Raw genomic sequence first — 22,710 nt, forward strand, 5'->3', positions numbered from 1 at the left:
TTTCTCCCAGTCCATAGGTTGTCTTTTCGTTTTGTTTATAGTTTCCTTCGCTGTCCAAAAGATTTTAAGTTTAATTCATTCTCGTTTGTTTATTTTTGTTTTTATTTCCATTACTCTAGGAAACTTTACTGAATTCATTGATGAGCTCTAGTAGTTTTCTGGTAGTGTCTTTAGGATTTTCTATGTACAGCATCATGTTATCTGCAAACAGTGCCAGTTTTACTTCTTTTCCAATTTGGATTCCTTTTATTTCTTTTTCTTCTCTAATTGCTGTGGCTAGGACTTCCAAAACCATGTTGAATAAAAGTGGTGAGAGTGGGCATCTTGTTCCTGATCTTAGAGGAAATGCTTTCAGCTTTTCACCATTGAGTATGATGTTAGCTGTAGGTTTCTCATTTATGGCCTTTATTATGTTGAGGTATGTTCCCTCTATGCCCACTTTCTGAAGAGTTTTCAATCATAAATGGATGTTGAATTTTATCAAGAGCTTTTTCTGCATCTATTGAGATGATATGGTTTTGCTCTTCAGTTTGTTAATGTGGTGTATCACATAGATTGATTTGTGGATACTGAAAAATTCTTGCATCCCTGGGATAAATCCCACTTGATCATGGTGTATGATCCTTTATGTGTATTTTTGGAGTCAGTTTGCTAGTACTTTGTTGAGGATTTTTGCATCTTTGTTCATCAGTGATATTGACCTGTAATTTTCTTTCTTTGTGTGTGTGATATCTTTGTCTGGTTTTGGTATCACTGTGATGGTGGCTTCATAGAATGAGTTCAGAAGTCTTCCTTCCTCTGCAATTGTTTGCAATAGTTTAGGAAGGATAGGTTTTAACTCTTCTCTAAATGTTTGGTAGAATTCACCTGTGAAGCCATCTGGTCCTGGACTTTTGCTTGTTGGGAGTTTTAAAATTACTGATTCAATTTCAGTACTGGTAAGTGGTCTGTTCAGATTTTCTATTTCTTCCTGGTTCAGTCTTGGGAGATCATACCTTTCTAAGAATTTGACCATTTCTTCTAGGTTATCCATTTTATTGGCATATAGTTGCTCGAAGTAGTCTCTTATGATCCTTTTAATTTCTGTGACATTGGTTGTAACTTCTTTTTCATTTCTTATGTTATTGATTTGTGCCCTTTCCCTTTTTTTTTTCTTGATGAGTCTGGCTAAAGGTTATCAATTTTCTTTATCTTTTCAGAGAACCAGCTTTTAGTTTCATTGTTCTTTTCTATTGTTTTTAAACTCTCTATTTCATTTATTTTTGTTCTGATCTTTATGATTTCTTTCCTTCTACTAACTTTGGGTTTTGTTTGTTCTTCTTTCTCCAGTTGCTGTAGGGATAAGTTTAGGCTGTTTATTGGAGATTTTTGTTGTTTATGAGGTAAGCTTGTTTTGCTATAAACTTCCCTCTTAGAACTGCTTTTGCTGTGTCCCATAGAGTTTGGATCATTGTGTTTTCATTTTCATTTGTCTCTACGTATTTTTTTGAATCCCTCTTTGATTTCTTCAGTGATCCATTGGTTGTTTAGTAGCATATTGTTTAGCCTCCACATGTTTGTGTTTTTTGCAGTTTTTTTCTTGTAGTTGATTTCTAGCCTCATAGCATTATGGTCTGAAAAGACGCTTTTTTGCTGATAAAAGCATGCTGTTTTTGCTGATATGATTTCAGTTTTCTTAAATTTACCAAGGCTTGCTTTGTGGCCCAGCATGTGATCTATCCTGGAGAATGTTCCATGTGCACTTGAAAATAATGTGTATTCTGCTGCTTTAGGATGGAATACTCTATAAATATGAATTAAGTCCATATGGTCTAATGTGTCATTGAAGGCCTGTGTTTCCTTATTGATTTTCTCTGGACCATTATCTACCATCCTTCTTTGTCTCTTGTAACAGTCTTTATTTTATTTTATTTTATTTTATTTTATTTTTTTGCTGTACGCGGGCCTCTCACTGCTGTGGCCTCTCCCGTTGCGGAGCACAGGCTCCGGACACACAGGCTCCGCGGCCATGGCTCGCGGGCCCAGCCGCTCCGCGGCATGTGGGATCCTCCGGGATCGGGGCACGAACCCGTGTCCCCTGCATCGGCAGGCGGACTCTCAACCACTGCGCCACCAGGGAAGCCCAACAGTCTTTATTTTAAAGTCTGTTTTGTCTGATACAAATATTGCTACTCCAGCTTTCTTTTGACTTCTATTTGCATGCGATATCTTTTTCCGTCCCCTCACTTCAGCCTGTATGTGTCTCTAGATCTGAAGTGAGCCTCTTGTAGGCAGCAAATATATGGGTCTTGTTTTTGTATCCATTCAGCCAGTCTGTGTCTTTTGGTTGGAGCAATTAGGCCATTTACTTTTTTTTTTTTTTTTTATAAGTCGGGAAAAGTCACTCTATTACTTTCAGTCTTTACTCATCCATCAAATGATGGCACTGAGCTGAATGATGTCTAAGGCCTGCTTTGCTCTAAAATTCTAACATATTACTGGCTTTTAAAAATATTCCTTGCTTATGAGGTCAAATCAACCAGATTTTGGTATTGTGTAGTCTATGCTATTTTCTTTGAAAACAATCTGAATTCTTACAACACCCAATCAAGGAAGGGGAAACATTACTGTTTTCCTTTCCCTGAAAGGTTTGCAGCAATGTAGGCCATTTACTTTTAAGGTAATTATCAATATGTATGTTCCTATTGCCATTTTGTTAATTGTTTTGGATTTGTTTTTGTAGGTCTTTTTCCCCCTCTTTTTTTTTTGTTCTCTTCCCTTGTGACTTGATGACTATCTTTACTGTTATATTTGGATTCCTTTTTCTTTTTTGTGTGCACATCTTTTATAGATTTTTGTTTTGCAGTTACCATGAGGTTTTTGTATAGGAGTCTATATTTTTATGCACTAGTTTTCAGTTGTTGATCTCTTAATTTCTGAGACCTTTTAGATACCCTGCATTTGTACTCTCCTCCCCTCATGATTACTATTTTTGATTTTATATTTTACATATAATTGTTCTGTGTATCCCTTAACTGCTTATTGTGGATACACATGATTTTACTACTTTTGTCTTTTAAACTCCCTACTAGCTTTTTGTGTGGATAATATCCTACCTTTATTGTTTGTTTGCCTTTACCAGTGAACTTTTCCATTTTGTAATTTTCTTGTTTCTAGTTGTGGCCTTTTCTTTTCTGCCTAGAGAAGTTCCTTTAGCATTTGTTGTAAAGCTGGTTTGGTGGTGCTATATTCTTTTAGCTTTTGCTTGTCTGTAAAGCTTTTGATTTCTCCATCAAATCTGAATGAGAGCCTTGCTGGGTAGAGTATTCTTGGTTGTAGGTTTTTCTCTTTCATCACTTTAAGTATATTGTGCCACTTCCTTCTGGTCTGCAGAATTTCTGCTGAAAAATCAGCTGATAGCCTTGTGGGAGTTCCCTTGTATGTTATTTCTTGCTTTCCCTTGTTGCTTTTAATATTCTCTCTTTATCTTTAATGTTTGTTATTTTGATTACAATGTGTCGTGGTGTATTCCTTGGTAGGTTAATCCTGTATGGGACTCTGTGCTTCCTGGCCTTGGGTGACTGTTTCCTTCTCCAGGTTATGGACGTTTTCAGCTATTATCTCTTCAGATATTTTCTCAGGCCCTTTCTCTCTCTCTTATCCTTGTGGGACCCCTATAATGTGAATATTAGTGCGCTTGATATTGTCTCAGAGGTGTCTTAAACTGTCCTCATTCTTTTCATTCGTTTTTTCTATTTCCTGTTCACCAGCTGTGATTTCCACCACTCTTTCTTCTAGCTCACTGATCTGTTCTTCTGCCTCATTTAATCTGCTATTGATTCCTTCTAGTGTATTTTTCATTTTAGTTTTTGTATTCTTTAATTCTGTTTGGTTTTTCTTTATATTTTGTAATTCTTTGTTAAAAACTTCTAATTTCTTGCTCTGTGCATCCATTCTCCTCCCGAGTTCTTTGATCATCTTTACGATCATTACTCTGAAGTCTTTCTCAGGTAGATTGCCTTGTATTTTTCCATTAGATTATTAGTCTTAGAAGTGGTTGTGACTGTAAAAATTAACATTCAGCTAGATGCATGTACTGTTTTCATTTATATCTGACACACAGTAGGTACTCAAATAATGGTTAAAAGAATGATAGAGCTAATGATAGTGGCTAACATTTATTGAGTGCCTGCTGGCCAAGATTTATTGAGTGTCTGGGGATGAAAGATGAGTGAGACCTATTTCTTACCCCTGAAGCACTTACAGAGTAGCTGAGAGAGAGACTTTTGGACTCATACAGTGGTCAGTGCTGTGGCCGGGAATCCAACAAAGGGCCACAGATTCACAGGCTCTTAATCATCATCAAAGCTGTTAAAAAGATGACAGAAAAAAAAGATGGAAGAAATGGCTGTTGGACCTTGGATGTCCCTTCTTTTTTTCTTCAAGAGTGAGCTGTTTACCTAGCAAAACACCCAATAATTTATGTGTTTCAGATAGTACTGCTTCATGGAGTAGGTATGATGCTCTCAGAAACATTTAAAATTTTTTCTTGAAGAGATTGATGGAGAAAGTGCCCACTCCTTGGGGAGCTCAATTTGACATTGTTTAATTAACCTTTTTGAGTATAATTAACCAATCCCAAACTGTTTAACTCTTGTAACTTGAACTCTGGGCACCAAAGCAGAATGTATTCTCCCCATGATAAAACTACAAGAAAGATTTAATATCGCCTCTTTATATGCATTTTATATGTCTTTGTCGGTTGTTGTCATGCCACTAATTATAATTATATTTCTATAATATTGAATTTTGAATGAAATAATTGAAAAAACAATTGATTATTGGGCCTGGCATGATTTCTCCCACATCTTAACTTTCCTGTGTTCCCTTCTTGATGGAATATATGGACTGAAGAGCTTTCTTTAAAGCTTTGTATCTGTTCATATATACTGCTCTCACTGTGACTGGTTATGTTGGGATCTTTCAAATTAGCAGTGGAAATGATATAATCAAATTATATTAGGTGGCAGTGTCAACTTATCCCTTGTTTGCAGAAAAAGTGGCAGTTAATAGTCTAATGATTGGGAAATACTAAACACATTTTAATTATTAATTTTTAAGTCAGTTAAAATTTTGTATAGCTAACACAGGCACATGGTACCAATTAAAAGGGGCAAAATATGTTTTCCCTGTCTCTCAGCCACCCTGTTTCTCCCTCTGAAGGCAGCCTCAGTTATCACTTTGTTGTTGTGTATTACACAATGAGGCATGCATACAAACTCACACAAATGCTTGCATACATTATTAGGCTTTTTATGTAGTAACACGTCTCGGTGTATATTCTTATTGGCACTTATGGACCAGCCTCATTCTTGGAGAGAGTTGCATGGTGTGGATTCATGGAACCAGTTCTCTACTGACACACGTTTACATTCTTTCAGTCTTTTGCTAAGTTAAGCAATGCTGTAACCATTAATTTTGTACATATGCCACTTTGCACATGTGCAAGTGTATTTGCAGTTTAAATTCCTAGAAATGGAAATACTGAGTCAAAAGGTGTAGGCATTTAAAATTTTGATAGATAATTGCCACATTGCTTCCCACAGAGGTTGTACCAATTTATACATCAGTTTATACTCTCAGTGGAAAGTATGAGTGGGTATCTTTCTCTACATCATTGCCAACATTATATTACCAATTTTTTTGATTGTTGCCGATATAACAGATAAAAATTATATCTTGCATATCAGTAGGGCTAAGAAATCCACTGGGTATCAGAGAGGTCCACTGAGAAACTTTATGATATTTAATATCAAGAAAAGAAGGTATCTCATAATTAAGAAGTTATTTACATCCCTCTCTATGTAGACTGTCAGCTTCTGGAGAGTTTTGTGCTTGCTGTTCTCTGTATCTCTCATACTTATTCTCTGTGTGAGTACCAGTTGTATGCCAGGCACTGTGCTACGTGCTGTGTAAACATTCTAACACAGAAGGTGTAAATGCTACAATTTTCATTTAAGAAAATAGCCAAAAGGATTCAGGGTTGTTCTGTGTAGTGAGTACTGCACAGATATGGTCAGATGAATCCCACTGTAATTTGCATTTCTCTTATGAGCGTGGTTAAGCATCTTTTCATGTGTTTGAATCATTTTTTTTCTATGAATTGTCATTTGCTATTTTTTGTTGGGTTATTGATCTCTTTGTTGATACTTTGTGGAAAGAGGCCTGTCTTTATAACAAGCAATATTCTCACACTTTGACTTTTGTCTTTCTTGATAAACTTTTTTTTCTATGTTGTATTTATAGTTTTCTGTAATTCATCAACCCTTTCTTTTGTGGCTTCTGGATTCTGTGTCAGTGTCAAAGAGTCTTTCCCACTCTAAGATTGTAAAATCTTTCTCTCATGTTTTCTTCTAGTGTTTTTAAGGTTTACTTTTTAAATGAGTAAGTTTATTTTGAATATCTAATATTCAGAGTCTAAAAAGAAATGGTATTGCTTGTTTAAAAAAATGAGGCACTGTGTGAATTTTTTTTTTTTTTTTTTTTTTTTTTTTTTGCGGTACACGGGCCTCTCACTGCTGTGGCCTCTCCTGCTGCGGAACACAGGCTCCGGACGTGCAGGCTCAGTGGCCATGGCTCACGGGCCTAGCCGCTCCACGGCATGTGGGATCTTCCCAGACCAGGGCACGAACTCGTGTCTCCTGCATTGGCAGGCGGACTCTCAACCACTGCGCCACCAGGGAAGCCCTGAATTTTCTTACTCTATCTTCTTCCTACCACTCTTAAGCCAGATCTGTATCCTCTTAGGTGAGAAGTTGATTGTGATCCAGTGAGCACCAGTTGTATCATTGTAGAGATGATACAGATTTCCATGTTGTCATAGCTTTGGGCTGAATTGAAAATACTCCCCCTTGCCTGTAGATAGCTATCTTGCCCATAACACTCTGTGAAATTGGCCATTCATTTGACAAATATTTATTAAGTGCTCACTAAAGCATGAACAAACAGTTGGTTAGTATTGATACCCTTTGATCCAATGGTAATAATCTAGCTGTTTAGCCGGGCATGGGCATATATAAAGGCATTGACTGTCATGCAGGTAATTGTGTCTTACATCAGGAGGCTATGTCATCTCTTTGGAACATGAAGGTAGCCGGTCTTATATTTGTCCAGAATCTAGCACTGGCTGAGCTCTTTGCAGCATTCATTCCCATCCTGCAGGTCAAGAGCCTCTTGCCTGGACTTGTGCTATTGGTGATTCTTGGGAGATAATACTACAAATATATGATAGTGTAGATAATGCAGTTGAAGATTTACATAGAGACATAACAATGGGTATCCTGTTACTTTAAAAATTAGTTTTTGAGCTGAAAATATCTTAGGTGTCTTTATGATGATATGTCAGAGCACTTTTCTAAGTGGCAATGAAATTTGGAAATGTAAGAAAGCCATTGTGATATGAGACATCAATGTGGTTTCACTATGTACTTTTTCAGGGGAAGTTATGAAATATTTCAAGCATTGGAGAAAGAAACTGAATAACAAATACCAGTGTGCTCACCACTCTGCTTTATCATATCCTCATATTTTGCCATATTTACTTCAGGTATTTTATTTAAATTTTCTTTACAATTGTTTCCAATGAACTTGGCGCATTTTGTGGTTCAGCAGCATGGGTATTTCAAAAAATATTGTGGGGCTTCCCTGGTGGCGCAGTGGTTGAGAGTCCGCCTGCCGATGCAGGGGACACGGGTTCGTGCCCCGGTCCTGGAAGATCCCACATGCCGTGGAACGACTAGGCCCGTGAGCCATGGCCACTGAGCCTGCGTGTCCGGAGCCTGTGCTCTGCAACGGGAGAGGCCACAACAGTGAGAGGCCCGTGTACCACAAAAAAAAAAAAAATTGTGATAATGAGATGTATTTTTTTAAAGAAATGGAGTCTTACAGATAGAGCTGAAGCTCCCTCGGTGTCTACTATTACTTTCCGGATACTTGCCGTGCCTTCCCAGGTGTTTTGAGACTAACTAGCCTATTGTGAAGCGAGCCAAATGCTGGGAAAGCAGTCTCTGCGAGCAGGGAATGTTCATGGGGTGGCTGCTTCTTAAACTTGCCCTTTGTGTGCAGAGCGGGCAGAAAGATATCATGCATGTGTGTGGCGGGGATGGGCGTGGCGCTGTGCTCTTCCAGGATTCTGTATCTATTCAAAACTCTCTTGATCAGTAGATTTGGGGTAAGGGTTTGTTTTTAGTGACTTCCTTTTATCTCCTGCCAATGGTAATTTTGCAGAAAGATTTTCCATGAACTAGTGTAGGGGTCACTGGTACTAGTGATCCCATACCCACATCTAGCTCTAAAGGAAACCTTACCCTTCAGAAAGAAACAGACCATGCTTGAGGGCAGGCTGACAAACGATGCCTCTTTTCCCTGCCCTGCGTCAGCCCTGAGCTTTAGGGGACCCTGCCCAGCCTCACTCTAATGCTGAGGGAAGCCCGGGACCAGCATTTCTGGCTGGTCAGGGCAGCACCGAGCTCCCCTGGTATTAATGGCACCAGCCTGCTCTGTGTGCCTGTATTCTTGGTGGCAGGAGAGAAGGAATTATTGTGAGATGTGAGGAAAGCAGCTGAGGTGGAGAGGAGGGGCGGCTTGGAGGGAGCCGAGCCACTCAGCTGATTGTGTCAATTAGATGAGATGCCCCTTGGTTCACCTACTTGGTAGGGTGCATCTGGCATGTTCTGACCATTTATCCCCTTAATATTGATCCCAGAAGGCTTTCCACCCACTGAGATGAATATTAAAACACCCAAGCACTAGCTTTTCTGGTTTTTGACCTCCTAGGATGAAGTATTAGCACATTTTGATTGAAAAGAATCTGTATTCTTCTGGTTTACGCATTTATGTTGTTCTTTTTACATTGAAATAGCATACAGTGAAGTGCAGAGATCTTAGAAATACAGCTCAGTGAATTTTTAGGTGTTTGTACACCTGTGCAAACCATCACCCAGACCAAACTGTAGAACATTTCATCCTCCCAGCAGGTTGTCTTGTACCCCTCCCAGTCAGTATCTTCCCAAGGGTAACTGCTATTCTGAGATCGCTCACTATTGATTAGTTCTGCCTGTTGTTAAACTTCACATAAATGGAATTGTACAGTGTGTGATGTCTTGGGTCTGGCTTCTTTCACTCAGCATTCTGACTGTGAACATTCATCTGTGTTATTAGGTGTAGATCTCTTTTTTTTTTGTAGCACTTACTATTTAGTGATGACGTTAATAATGACAATAAGTAATCAACTTGTATACTACTCTCCAATTCACTCTTTAATCCTGAAGACACCTCTATGATGGTGCCAAAGCATTTAGCATTAGACTTCTTTTAGGGATGACAAAAGAGCTGCTTAGAGGCTTTCACTATTGCCCGCAAGGTCACCCACCTGATAAATGATGATGCCGGGACTAGTTCTGGTTTTTTGACTCACAGCAGCGTTCTTTCCATCCACTGTGATACCTCTGTCTTAACTTGTGTCAAGGTTGGTAGAAAACATAAAGGACGAGAGGAGGGAGGGGCCCCCCCAACCAGACCTTCACTGATGTTTTACTGTGTAGTATTTTGGTTAGTTGAAAGAAGTTAAGGTTCAACTGAGCCAACCCTCTAGCACCTGTATAGTATGTAATGGATGGGGGAGGGAGAGGCAAAGAGGTAGCTGACTGGGCTTGGCTACCAGCCACATCCAGGCAATTCCGCTTATCAGAAAACAGACAATGCTAGTTTAGCTCCAGTTGTGTACAAATTATGCCTTTGCCCAGTGAGGCTGCTGTTTGCAGGCTGCTAAATGTGTCACAGAGAATTTTTGCTAGAGTGGCATTATTGGGGCTTCTTGGCCTCCAGATGTGGGTAAGCCATCTCAGACTCTGATCAGCACACTGCTTTGGGAAACAGAAATGGTGTGAATTCCCTTCTCCTTTCACTCGGGGGGTCCTTGCAACAACAGCTTGAGTGTCATTGGAGCATCGATAGTTTATTGATGGCCTCAGTTTTACTGTACAAGCCGAGTTTCCATTGTTAAGGCATTAGATTTGAGATAAACTGGGTTTCCTTTACCTCCTAAAGAGGTTTGCTGATACCCCGACTATTCTGTTGTGTTTTAAAGCAAGTAGAATCATTGCTGATTTATATATGTGGGCAGGTATGAATTTCTGTAAGCCCCTGTGGCCCACAATTCTGGTCCAGGGTGTAGTCTCTACCACTGAGATAGTAGGATCCATGTTCTTAACAAATGGTTAAAAGTCTAGGCCTTGTGGTCAGAAAGCTGAGACTGAGGGCTGGGGGCAAGGAATGCTTATACCCAGGAAGTCTGTAGAGTCCCATGACCTGGATCAGAACCTCGGAGAGCTCCAGGTACAGGGATGCTGGCAGCTGTAGGCAGGCAGGAGTTACTGCACTGCCAAGTCCACCCTCTTTTGCAGCAAAGAGCTTTTTTGTGTGGATGATAGGGTATTCAAGGATTTCAGCCTTTGTACTGGTGGGCTTATGGATAAAGCAATAAATTAGATTCTTTAGATGTGGAGGAAAGTGAAATTTTCCACTGGAGCCACCAGTGGGGTGATTTTGGCTGTCCCTGCTATAGCCATGACACTGGTTCTTCCTGGGAGGTGAGGTGTAAGCAGGAGAGCTCTGCCTAGAAGGCCCGCAGCTGGGTCCCACGGCCTGCCCTGCCCCCTGCAAGCCTTGTAGCCTTTTGATGATCTTGCATCCTCTCTGAGTCTCATGATTCTTGTCTGCAAAAATATATCAGTCTAGAAAAATCAGGATTTCTTTCAGTAACAAAATGATAGTGTTATAGTGAGGAGAAGCGAAAAAAGATCTGTTAAAGCACTTTAATGTATATAAGCCCTTGCCAGTGTAAGGTTGTGTCATTACCGGCCTTGTCACCTATTTTTGGAGCCTACCAATAGGAGTCCATGACATCAGATGTCTGTGGACATCAGGGTGTCCAAACAATGCACTCCTACCTTGCATTTGCATAGTAATTGGTACCCTGGGGTCAGCATGTATGTCAGATAGTTTAAGCCAGAAGTGAGTACACAGGGACATGTGGCTTGCTGTGCAATTTGAAAACTTTGAAGGAAAGAGCTTGCCCTGTGGTCTTTTGGAAGTAACTGGAGGGTTTCAGTAGGAAAGTGACAAGAGCAGACAATTGTTTTAGGAAAGTGTCCCTTGAGATAGTGTGGAGGTTGAGAGGGGAAGGGAGGGACTGGAGGCAGGCAGGACTTGGGGGGAAGAGTGGTTAAGAGATGAGCTCTGAAGCTAGACAGGTTGAGTTCCAATTCTGGCGCCTACTTGTTTGACCTCGGACAGGTTTCCTTAGCTCTCTGTGACTTGGCGTGTGCATCTGTGAATAGGGCTGTTATGCAGGTTAAAAGTTGCAGTCCAGGTGCAGCTCTTAGAGGAAGCTTTGGCACATGGCAAGCTCTCAAATGTAAGCTGGTATTCATGTGTATTTTTTACTGTGGTAAAAATATATCTATAACATAAAATTTGCCATTTTAACCATTTAAAAGTACAATTCAGTGGCATTAATTACATTCACAGTGTTGTGCAACCATCACCACTGTCTGTTTCCAAAACTTTTCATCACCCCAAACAGAAACTCCATAACCATTAAACATTAACTCTCATCCCCCCATCCCCTTACTCCCTGGTAACCTCTAGTCAATTTCTGCCTCTATGATTTTGCCTATTCTAGGTGCCTCATATACGTGGAATAAGACAATATTTGTCCTTTTGTGTCTGGCTTATTTCACTTAGCATGATGTTTTCTAGGTTCATTCGTGTTGTAGCGTTATCAAAATTTTATTCCTTTTTAAGGCTGAACAATATTCTATTGTATGTATATACCACATCTTGTTTATCTGTTCATCTGTTGATGGACACTTGGGTTGTTTCTACTTTTTGGCTATTGTGAATAATGCTGCAGTAAATGTTGGCATACAAGTATCTGTTTAGGTCCTGCTTTCAACACTTTGGGGTATATACCTGGGAGTGGAATTGCTGGGTCATACAGTAATTCTGTGTTTAACTTTTTGAGGAACCATCATGCTGTTTTCCACAGTGACTGCACCATTTTACATTCCCACCAGCAATGTACAGGGGTTCCAATTTCCCCACGTCCTCATCAACACTTGTTTTCCTTTAGAAAACAAAAAACAAAAAAACCTAGCCATCTTAGTGGGAATGAAGTGGTATATCGTTGCAGTTTTGATTTACATTTCCCTAGTGAATAATGATTTGAGCATCTTGGCATGTGCTTATTGGCCATTTGTATATTTTCTTTGGAGAAATGTCTATTCAGGTTCCTTGCCTGGTATTCATGTTTTTAAGGCAGCTTGGGAGGAAGGAGAGAAACAGATTGAGGAAGTAGATAGAGCACAACTGGGTGGCTGGTTAGATATGAAGGTTAACACTGAGTTTTCCAGCCTGGGTAAGTGGGTTGATGATGGGCTGTCAAGCAAGATAGCTCCCGTCTCTCCCAGAGAAGGGGCCGGTTGGAGGGACGATGTTGGGTTTGGGTGGGACTGCGTTGAGCCTGGTGTACCTGGGTGTTGGGCAGATGGAGAGTCTTTAGGATGCACCGCCATGCCTACATGTCTGATTGGTTTCTTTGGAAAAATGCAGGGCATATTTTAAGTTTTCTCCTCCCTGTTTGAATCTAACAAGCAACTTAAGAAATTCGGTCATCATGAGGCTTACGTATCTGGCAAATGGGAACAATCATTGGGGGGACAACAGAATCTGAAACTTATGAACCAACCTCTCTCCTGTTGCTGGTTTCTCAGCCCTTAAGCACCTGCATGATGAGATCAGTCCTTCAAAGCTCACGGGTTGCTGCTCTGAAGCCTTGGGTGTGAACATTCTTGACAACCATAGCTTCTTAGGCCTTCTCCAGTGACCACCCCAGTCTGTCAAACATCTGCACCCCCTCACCCCTGCCTAACTGCATCGTGGTTAGTGCTAAGCAAGTGCTTACCATGTCACCTGCAACCCACTGAATTTCTCTGAATTACTCCTTGGCAAAATTGGATGTTGTATCACTGCGTTATGTTGTGTCTAGGTGGGAAATTTGTGTTTGCACAGTCATACCCACCCTACAGTGGAGAGTGATGTTTGAGCAACTGCTCTACCCCCAAAGAAGCAACCATTGGGGAATGAGGCCCCATGGTGCCTTGTTTACTTCTAGAGCCATAGCAGGCTGGCAGCCATCACTAAGAAAGCATCCTTTCATGCGGCTCAGGCTGGCAATGTTTGCAGATTGTCCCCTGATGCCATCTGCCTGTGAGGCTGCAGAAACCCCCAGCAAGTGCTGTTCTAGCAGGTGCCGGGGCTGCTGCGGTGGGAGTGCGTGTACATACACACGCATGCACACCGCTTTGTGCTGGGTTGGCCTGGGGCGCCAGCTGAAACTCTCAACCCAGCAGAGCACCAACCGCAGTTGCTGGTTTCCGGTGAGGCCCTCATGAGGGAGAGAGGGCGAGGCTGTTGTGAACAGAGCCAGCAATCGGGGAATTGGATACGGTAACTAACGCTCGGGTGTGTAGGAAGCTGCCAGGCGGTGGCTATGTTTTGACAAGCTTTTGTTCTGTTTTTTCCACCTCTGCCCAGGCCAAATTGTGGCCTCCCACCAAATTTTCCATCTCCATGTTCATTCATAGAAGGACCCATGTCCAGTTCTTATCCCAGGCTCTTTCTAGAGAACACATCTCTCGTCTCTGAGCCCTTCCTGCCACCCAGCCGTGCTTTGGCTCCAGCCCCTTAGCTTTCTCTTCTTCCCAAGTCAGTGTGATCATGGATGCAGACAAGCCCAGAACCCCCCCGCCCAGATCTGCACTTTGTGAGTTACTATCATTTCCGGCTATTAATGCTTTTGAAAAAAATTATGTAAATTATTCAAATATCAATAATTTGAAATAATTGTATCAGGCATCAGGTTTTTAAAATCCAGATCTTAATGGAGCTTTGATAAGAGACCACCTAGTGTAAACTTTTTCTGTAAAGGGCCAGGTAGTTTTGGCTTGGATGTCTGTTCCAACTACTCAGCTCTGCCGTTGTAGCATCAAAGCAGCCATAGGAAATACCTAAACGAAATGAAGGGGATTGTGTTATAATGAAACTTTATTTACAAAAACATGTGGTGGGCTTAGTTTGCCGACCCCTGGCTTAGAATGATAGTCTTTATTTTATTTTATTATCTTTTATATTTTTCTCTCTCAGGGATTAAAAAGCCAGAGGAACTTGGTAACTGTTAATGAACTTAAATCATCTTCCTTTGGGTTTAGCATAATTGTGAGCACAATGGTGATTTGGGAATATACTTCTTTAAACCCCTGTTGGGAAGAATAGAAACCAGAAGGCCTTTGAGGGGCGAGTCTGCTTGGCCAAAGATTGTCATTGTTCAAAAAACAGAACAGGCTGTCATTTGGAGCTGTATGGTGGCCTTTTTGATCCCTTGGAAAGACCATAGTCACAAAAGGTTGCATTGTATTGGACATTATTACATTTTATAGGACCAGGTGCTTGTCTAATAAATGTAAGGGAAACAAACTACAACATATAGAAAATGGTGTTTTTAAAACGTTTTGCTGACAGGGAGACCGGCTCAGTGCTTTGTGACCACCTAGAGGGGTGGGATGGGGAGGGTGGGAGGGAGAGGCAAGAGGGAGGGGATATGGGGATATATGTATATGTATAACTGATTCACTTTGTTATACAGCAGAAACTAACACACCATTTTAAAGCAATTATACTCCAATAAAGATGTTAAAAAAATAAAATAAAATGTTATGCTGAGTTGAGGTCACTATAGTTCATTTCCAGAAAGCTGAAGCTTAACATAGTCAGAGACATTCTAAAATGTTAAACTACAATCCTGTTTTCCTTTTCTCTGTCCTCACAGGAAATAAAGAAAGAGATGAAGAAAGACCCTCTCTCCAGCAAAGCTCCAGAAAAGCCCATGCATGAAGTGTCCAGTGGAAATGCGTTGCTGTCTTCTGAGACAATTCTAAGAACCAACAAGAGAGGTATGGCAAAGAAGAAAGAGCCCCTCCCCCCACACAAACCCAAACTGGCAACTTCTGGGTGAACTGTATCAAATTTTGCATTGCTGGAAAATTGAATGGCATTTGCCCTTTTGGTTTTGATTTTAGTATAAATTTTGGGTGCATACACACTCACACACACAGCAAGTAACGATACAATAACTATACTAAAGGAAACTAATAAACAAAATTTTCTTGACAGTGGGAAAGTAGACTAAATTTGTAAACGATGATTTTTCTAGGACTTTAGCTTTCACTTTCATATCTATTTTTTTGGCTGAAATGTGACTTCAGAGAACACTATGGTGCCAGCTGAGCCGGGCACGTCTGGCCATGCTCTCTTTTTAGTGTAAGGGCAGGCTTTAGCAGGGTCTTTCTCTCTCTAACCGCTGGGCTCCGCCTTGTCTCTCTTGGTTTAGGAGGCAGTATTTACAGAGATATAGCTCATCCATCCATCTGTCTAACCAGGAAACCTTTCACCATCTTGTTTCCCCCTTCTGAGGCCTCAAGGCAGATTTTTCAGGTATCAGCTTGTTGGAGTTTTGTTTTCTCCCCTGTCTGCCCTTTGTGACATTGTTGTATGAAATGGTAGGAGAGATTCTATAAGATGGCAGAGACAACCCGACTCAATTCTATACTAAGATGGAAACTGGATTGCCTCAGTTTCTCCTGAGCCCACCCTCCCCATGGACCAGGCCGGGTGCACACTAAGCATGCCCGAGGTAGATTAGCTTTCAGCTGCAGGCTTTTCAGGGGCTTATTACTTCCTTAAAGAGAAACATAGAGCTGTTCAAAAGCAGGAGCCGGAAATGTATTAGCAAAGAGTTCCATTAAAAAGAAAAAAAAAGACAAGTTTACATAACCATGGGGAAGAACAGCTAATCTTTCATCAAATTTAGACTGCGTAAGAATTTGTCCAATAAACTGTCCATTGATCATACTGCTTGAGACTTCAGCTTTGTGTCTCTCTTCCTTCCTGCTTCTTCCTCTACCCCCTCCAGCTGCCCTGGGTTACATTTCCTTTTTTGAATTATTCAGATGAAATATTGGCTGGAGGCCCACACTGTTTAGCAGCTATAGGATTTTCTTTCTTTTCTTGTTTTTTTTTTTTAAACCCCATCCTGCCAGTGGAGGGGATTTCCCATTTTAAGAACTTAGGCCTACCTAGCTCTAAAACTATAGTCATCTCCCAGAGCACCTCCTGCATTCTTGCAAATAGGTTCCAGAACTCCTGAGGCCTGCCCTCATTGGACTTGGAGAGCTAGAGTTCCCTTGCTGATCTGAGCCTCTCCCATTTCTCCTGATGCTCCTTGGGTCAGTGGGCCGAGGAATGGCATACACGTAGACCAGTGGCAAGGCCTCTCTGGCCAGCCTTGTTTTTGTAAAGCAAATAAGAGAATTAAGGTAATTCATTAATTTAACAAGATAAGGGATTAATTAAGTTAAGGAGTTAAGGTGATTATCCAGGTAAGTTCAACAAAATTACCTGAGAGCTTTAAATCAATGAAGGAATCGAACTTTTTAGATAATTGTCTCTTTACAATGAAAAATCTGACCTTTGAGGTCCCCTACAGAATTATTCATTAACCAGAAAATGGCATTAAAGGGACCAGCTTACTGACTTAATGTTTTCTTTCTAAGCCTCCACCTTAGGCCTACAGCCTGATTATGACCAACTTTTTACTCTTAGGTCATAATCTGCCAATGGCTCTGAGACGATAGCACATGGGGGCATCCTGTGAATATGAAACACGTAACAGACCATCTTCATTCTGTCCCAGGCTTCGTACTGACCCCCGGGTCACCTGGGCCACACATAAATTTCCAGTTGAAGGGAAGAATTGTGTACCAGGGCCAGTGCCGTCTTTGGCCCCGCCCCCACCCACCAGAGCTAACAATATCCTACTGCTCCTTATAATAAACAGCAGGCTGGATTGATTGGCCTTGTCAGGCCACATAAATAGTTCATTGTGCTGAGCTCAAAAGCTACATTTTTTTCCCACCCCAAATCAATGAAAAACCACTTTTTTCCCCCTTAAAACAAGGATCAGAGGCTAAATCTGTGGGATGATTCTAGTTACTTGTAAACACGTCTGTCCAACCAATTTTTCAAGTTTTATGAGTTATCATAAATGACCAAAGCCTCCTCCTTCCCTTTGTTTCCATCAGGCTTTGTCCCTAGAAATCTCTTGGATGTTTTTGTCTGTTGCTGTTGTTATGGAGGGAAGTTGCTTTCAGAGTTTAGTAACAGGCTAATTTGATTCACTAACATGGGATTTTCTTATAGTATATGAGTCCACCTTGTGATTCAGCCTTGGACCCTGTGTGAATTTAGTAGAATTAACACAGGTTCTTTTTCTTCATCTTTATCAAAGTTGAGATGACTGTCCACTTTATATGGGCCATATCATTTGATGCAGGCTTAGCAATGGTTTAATAAAGAAAGATTGAAGTCTATTTCTATGAAAAGTCTGAAATTGAACCATTTCATTATGTCCTGAACTTGAGGTACACTGAGCTGAAGAAGGTTGCCCAATTGTGTCCAGTGATTTTTGCGTTGGGGACGTGCCTCACTTTGCAGCAGGGGTGAATGGGTTGTAGTAGCTCACAGTGTGGGATGAGCTCGCCCTCCCCAGGCACCTGCATAAGGTCAAAAGATATTCTACATTTGAAGGAAGCTATTCATAGCCTTGAGAAAAGGCCAGGACCATGGAAACATTAGTTTGGGGACCGATTAGTTTCAGTTTTCAGCTTTAACCTTTGCAAATCTCTACAGAGTTGATTTAGGGAGGTACTGGAATGACTCCACAGGCTTTTTATTTGAGAAAAAAGATGTGACTGAAATTGAGAGAGAGAGAGAGAGAGAGAGCAGATCATCCAGTTGGCTTGGCAGCCATCAGCTATATATTGCAGACATTAGCACTGTTAAGGAGAGTTATGTCTGCTCTCACCCTTGGCCACTTCTCTGGGCTTTACCCAAGTCACAGTGAAGGAGCTTCCTGGTTAAGACAAGCTTTCCCCAAGGCTTAAGAGGTCATTTTAAAATTTAAACTTGCAGCATGGATGTTATATATCCTAAAGTTATCCCAGACTCCAGAATGTTGACAAATTGCAGCCAGAAAATCTAAAATTTTTTCTTAGAGCCAGAAGTCATTCTCATGAACCAGAAAGAAGAAGGTTGTCTGTTTCCTTCTGAGAATGATTTATTCTTTTGTTTCTTCTATCATTGAACCCATATAAGAGAGTGATGGGCCCTTCTAGATTGGAACTTTGCTATATGGAAGATTTTTTTAAGATATTCATACCTTGAGTTTCAAACCAAAATTGAACAGAATAGGTACTTTAGCAGTTAACAGCAAATACAATAAATATATCCTTAAAAATGAGCAAGGAGGATTTTGTTCATTTGAATATGGACTCTTTTCTACTTGAAGTAAAATGGAATAAAAAAATCTTTTGGTTTCATCCTTATAAGGGTTTCCCAATCAACTTTATCTATGTGATAGGTTAAGTGTCCAGGCTGGAATCAATACCCTGCTGGCCTGTGTGAGGATCAGCTTCTATTTCAGGGCTGTAGTTTCCCAGTTTTTGCACTGTTAGCAGACCTCATGGGGAAGCTGCCTCTCTCTGAACCCCTCCTGCTGCCTATAATTTTGGACACTGTTCCTTACTCACTTTGGGGTGGGTACTAACAGACATTCAATTACACATGTTTACTGTGTGCCTACTATGGCCCTGGCCCTGTGCTTGGTGCTGGGGCAGATAGAAAAACTAGAAAACACCAGCTAGTCCTGCCTCTAAGCAGTTCCAATCTATTGTATCACTTGGGAAATGTTGAGAAAGTGCTGCACATTCCTTATATCTTTTTCCTGGCAAGGTGGGGATATGTCTCTTATTTACTTCTGTCATTCTGAATGTGAAGCCACTCCGCGTGTTTCTGGTTGGCTTTATATGTCCTTGTTTCTATTTCCAGTTTATCATGAATTCAGTGTTTGGTAAGTCTCTATTGTATTTTGCACATTTATTATTCTTTGCTACTATTATTATTGTTGTTGTTATGCTCTCCTGATATACAATGTATTTTATAATCATCTTTTTAAGTCGCTCTGCTACTCTGGCATCTGCCTTCTGAAAGACAATCTGCTTTTACCATCTTTATTTAAGGTTTGTTATGCATTTGCATTTTACTGCCCCTTCCAGAGATTAGTGCTGAAAGATCTGATGGCTTAAAGGATATTATTTGTAACAGGTAAAGCACTGACGCTACGAGATAAGATTCAAGTTGAGATGGGGGAGAGTTGCTCTCTAAGTTGGTATGTGGATATGACTGTGATTGTAGAACATGACTCTTTGAGGCTCATTTCTCATGTGTTTAGTCCTTCAGACAGGTTTAATTCAAAAGTTTTCCTTGACAGAGAGGCCAACAGCTGCTCTGCCTCTGGTGACACATTGTTGCTTTAAAAGTTAGTGCAGAAATTCTCCAGAATTCATTTTGTGTGTTGGTGGGTGATACATACATGCCCCTCAACATAATATGGGCCTAGTGTTTGCGCACAGAAGCGCTCTCCATTTTGGTCTGCTGCCTGTAGCTGTCAGAAGAATTTTACCTACTGTTTATCTTTCTTTCTCTCATAGTTTCAGCACTTGTCATTCAATCCCTAAACACATCCGGCCATAGTGACCTCCCTCCCTTGACTGTACTGAAGGGTAAACATTTGTTCGAGCTTTCATATCTTTAGCATTTACTTAGCAACTTGGAATAATATCCTTGAGGTATCCATTGGCCTGTTCATCAGAACGTGGGTGAGTGTGTGCGTGTGTACATAAGTGTGCACATGCTGCCATGGCACTCTTGTGTTGGCTCAGAGACAGTGGCATGGATCGTGATGGCTGTGGGCTCTTTTTTTGAAATGAAACTGTAAACAAAGGATGGAAAAAGTATGTCCCTGATAAAGAGAATGTCAACCACTTTGGTTTTCTAGTGCTTTGTTGTTAAAGGTGGATGTGAGATCTGGGAATTTGTTTCTAGAAACAAGACTTTTTTCCTTTCAAATTTCTTTTTGGAGAAGCAAATGTGAGTTACCTCCAGTTAACTAGGAATCGGAAAATGTGGTGTGTTGGGTCAGATTTTTCTTCAAGTTTCCAAATCATCTGTCATTTTTACCTAGATTGCTGGCTTTTATGGACAGATAGAAGAGTAAGAGTAAAGAGAAGACATTACTATTGTGTGGAAGCTCTTGGCTATCTCCTGAGCTATTCTTTCCCATGGGAAGATAAAAATAAAGCCTGCCATCTGGCAGTGAACGTGGATGAATATCATATATAGTTATTCAATAATATATATGCCTGTGTGAATGTATCTGTATGTGCATTTATGGTTTTTTGGGGGGGGGGGTTTGCACCCGTGGGCCTTCATTCTTGAAAGTTTGAGAGTAAAGGGGCCATAAAGAGGTCTTGTACAGTAAATGATCCTTGTCTGCATTTCTGTTTTATTAGGAGCCTGTGTTAGGACCAGTAATTGATGTTAGAGTATGTTGCCCTTGTCCATTTTCTTATCTGAGTAGTACTGCCTGTTGGGCTTAGGGGTGGTTGTGAAATGGGTGGAAAGAAGCCGTTCTAGAGGGACGTTGCTTTCATATTTTTTCTATAATTTTTAGTGTGTGGGTCATTGACAAAATTGTTTTTAGAATTTTTCTTCTATTATGTTTATCTCATTTTAATCTCTGTGTCTTAGTAGTAAGGTACTAACAGTGGAGTCATGAGTTTCGCATGGAATAATGATTTAGACTTCCACCCAAGTCCACCCAGAGGACCATCCCTGAAGTGGTTTTGTGATGGTGGCTCCACCTGGTGGCTCTCCTAGGAAACTCCTCCTCCTCCCCACCTGTTCTTTCTCCGGGGCAGAATCTTAGGCAGGATGCCTTTGGTTCCTCTGATTTAGTGTTCTCAGTCCATGAAATTCCATCTCAGACCTACGGCCTCTCACATTATACACATGTTCTCTTTAGCTCCTTTCCTTTCTCTTCTAACGTTTGCTCCTTGAACTCATAGAATCTGTTTCTCCATCCTTGTTCCATCTGTTTTACCCCTACTGACCAGGATCATTGTTGATAAGCATAAAAAAAAAAGACTCCTATAGGCACGACTCTAGGTATAGATATTAATTTGGACACAATAAAGAATTACACTAAAATCCATGTTGGTAAGCCATGGTCTCCTCCTTAATAGCTCCAAGTACCCCGAACTACTTCTTCACTTCTTGTTGAACGCAGTTTTCCTCAAAGGAGCAGTATTTTATTACTGATGTTGTTTTCAGTTGTCAGCAGGTGGTGAAATAAAGAGCCAATTGACTTTGCTGGCTTCATTATCGTTTGTCACTTCTCTACAGGATGCCCCTTCCTGCTTAGGCACGGGCTGCCCCCCTGCCCCCCTCTGGGTATACCACCCAGCATAAGTGTTCTTGATAAATAAATTTGTTTCTTCTTTAATTTCATTGTTTAAATTTTTCTTTACTTGATGACATTGCAGATGTGCCTTGTTTTAGCTGCATTATGGGTTAGTCTGGGAACTTAATCACCACTTATGACTTTGTTTCTATGGGAAAAAGATTTGGAGTTCTAAACACTGTGCATAGTGCATAACCCACTTGTAAATCTGACTTGATTTTTTATTTTGTTTTTATATTGCTGGCATAAAGCCTTAGGTACCTTTTAAAAGTCAGAGAGTCCATATAAGTTCGGATAACTGAAGTTTTCTCATGTCGTAGAGGAGTTTACGATTCACATGGTGCAGAATGCTGGAATTGTACAAGCTCTGTGCAATACACCAGGCTCCAAGGATAGCTCTGGGTTCAGCCACATTGCACCATTGTACGCAGTGCTTATTTTCACAAGTCCTGAGTTGGACCTTGGTGTGCCCAAGTTTGTATGTATAAGGCATGTTGTAATAAAAGAGGGTACTGTTGTATATTTCCATCTATTGGAGAGGAGACGATGCAACAAGCTCAGATAGATGTTGGCCAGCATTTCCCAGCACATGTTGTGCAGAATTGTAGCCCTATAAAATATTCCACAAAAGGGGGAGAAAGAGATAAGGACATAAAGAGAGAGAGAAAATTGGCTGTCTGGACAAATAACTTTTGGGTACAGCTGCACGCACTAGCACCCTCTTAGAGACTAACAAATGAATTAGCATCTTGCAGGCTGTTAGATGTCCTATGTAAGGAAACCTGCTTCTCTTTGACCACCGAACCACGTTTTACTGAAGACTAGTTAGGACTCTGCTTTGGGGTATGCTGGGCTTTAAAATGCCGAGCAAGGAGCTGTCTAAGCATGTCCAAGATCATCTTCAGAGTCTACCTTGCACAGGTAATGTTAGAGTGAGTGAGCATAGATGGTGGTGCTGGCACTGCAAGAAATGACTGATGATGCTTCTCAAGCCCATGGCCGTGAAAAAACAAGTTAGATGATGCTACGAGAATATTCCCAAAATCTAAAACTTGAGAGCCAGTCTTTTTGGTAGTTTTTCAAGTGACAAGCTGAAAGAGATTTTTTACCTTGATCGTTTTTTGGGTCCTTGTATCTAGGAGTGTCCCCCTGGGCTGGGCTTTGGCAGGAAAAGTGGGCTGAGTGGGTGGACCCAG

At 40.9% G+C, this 22,710-nt stretch overlaps 1 protein-coding gene across 3 annotated transcripts in view; it reads left to right on the forward strand.

The window, feature by feature from the left end:
• Positions 1-22,710, forward strand: part of SH3KBP1 (SH3 domain containing kinase binding protein 1) — a 346,074-nt gene that overhangs the window by 120,118 nt on the left and 203,246 nt on the right. For all 3 annotated transcript variants that reach the window (XM_060086464.1, XM_060086462.1, XM_060086463.1), the window contains one exon: positions 14,927-15,050. In XM_060086464.1, coding sequence (XP_059942447.1) covers positions 14,942-15,050 — 109 coding nt within the window. In that variant the 5' untranslated portion in view covers positions 14,927-14,941. The remainder of the gene's footprint in view (positions 1-14,926; positions 15,051-22,710) is intronic.

This window comes from Mesoplodon densirostris, chromosome X (assembly GCF_025265405.1).
Source record: "Mesoplodon densirostris isolate mMesDen1 chromosome X, mMesDen1 primary haplotype, whole genome shotgun sequence".
NCBI classification, from domain to species: domain Eukaryota; kingdom Metazoa; phylum Chordata; class Mammalia; order Artiodactyla; family Ziphiidae; genus Mesoplodon; species Mesoplodon densirostris.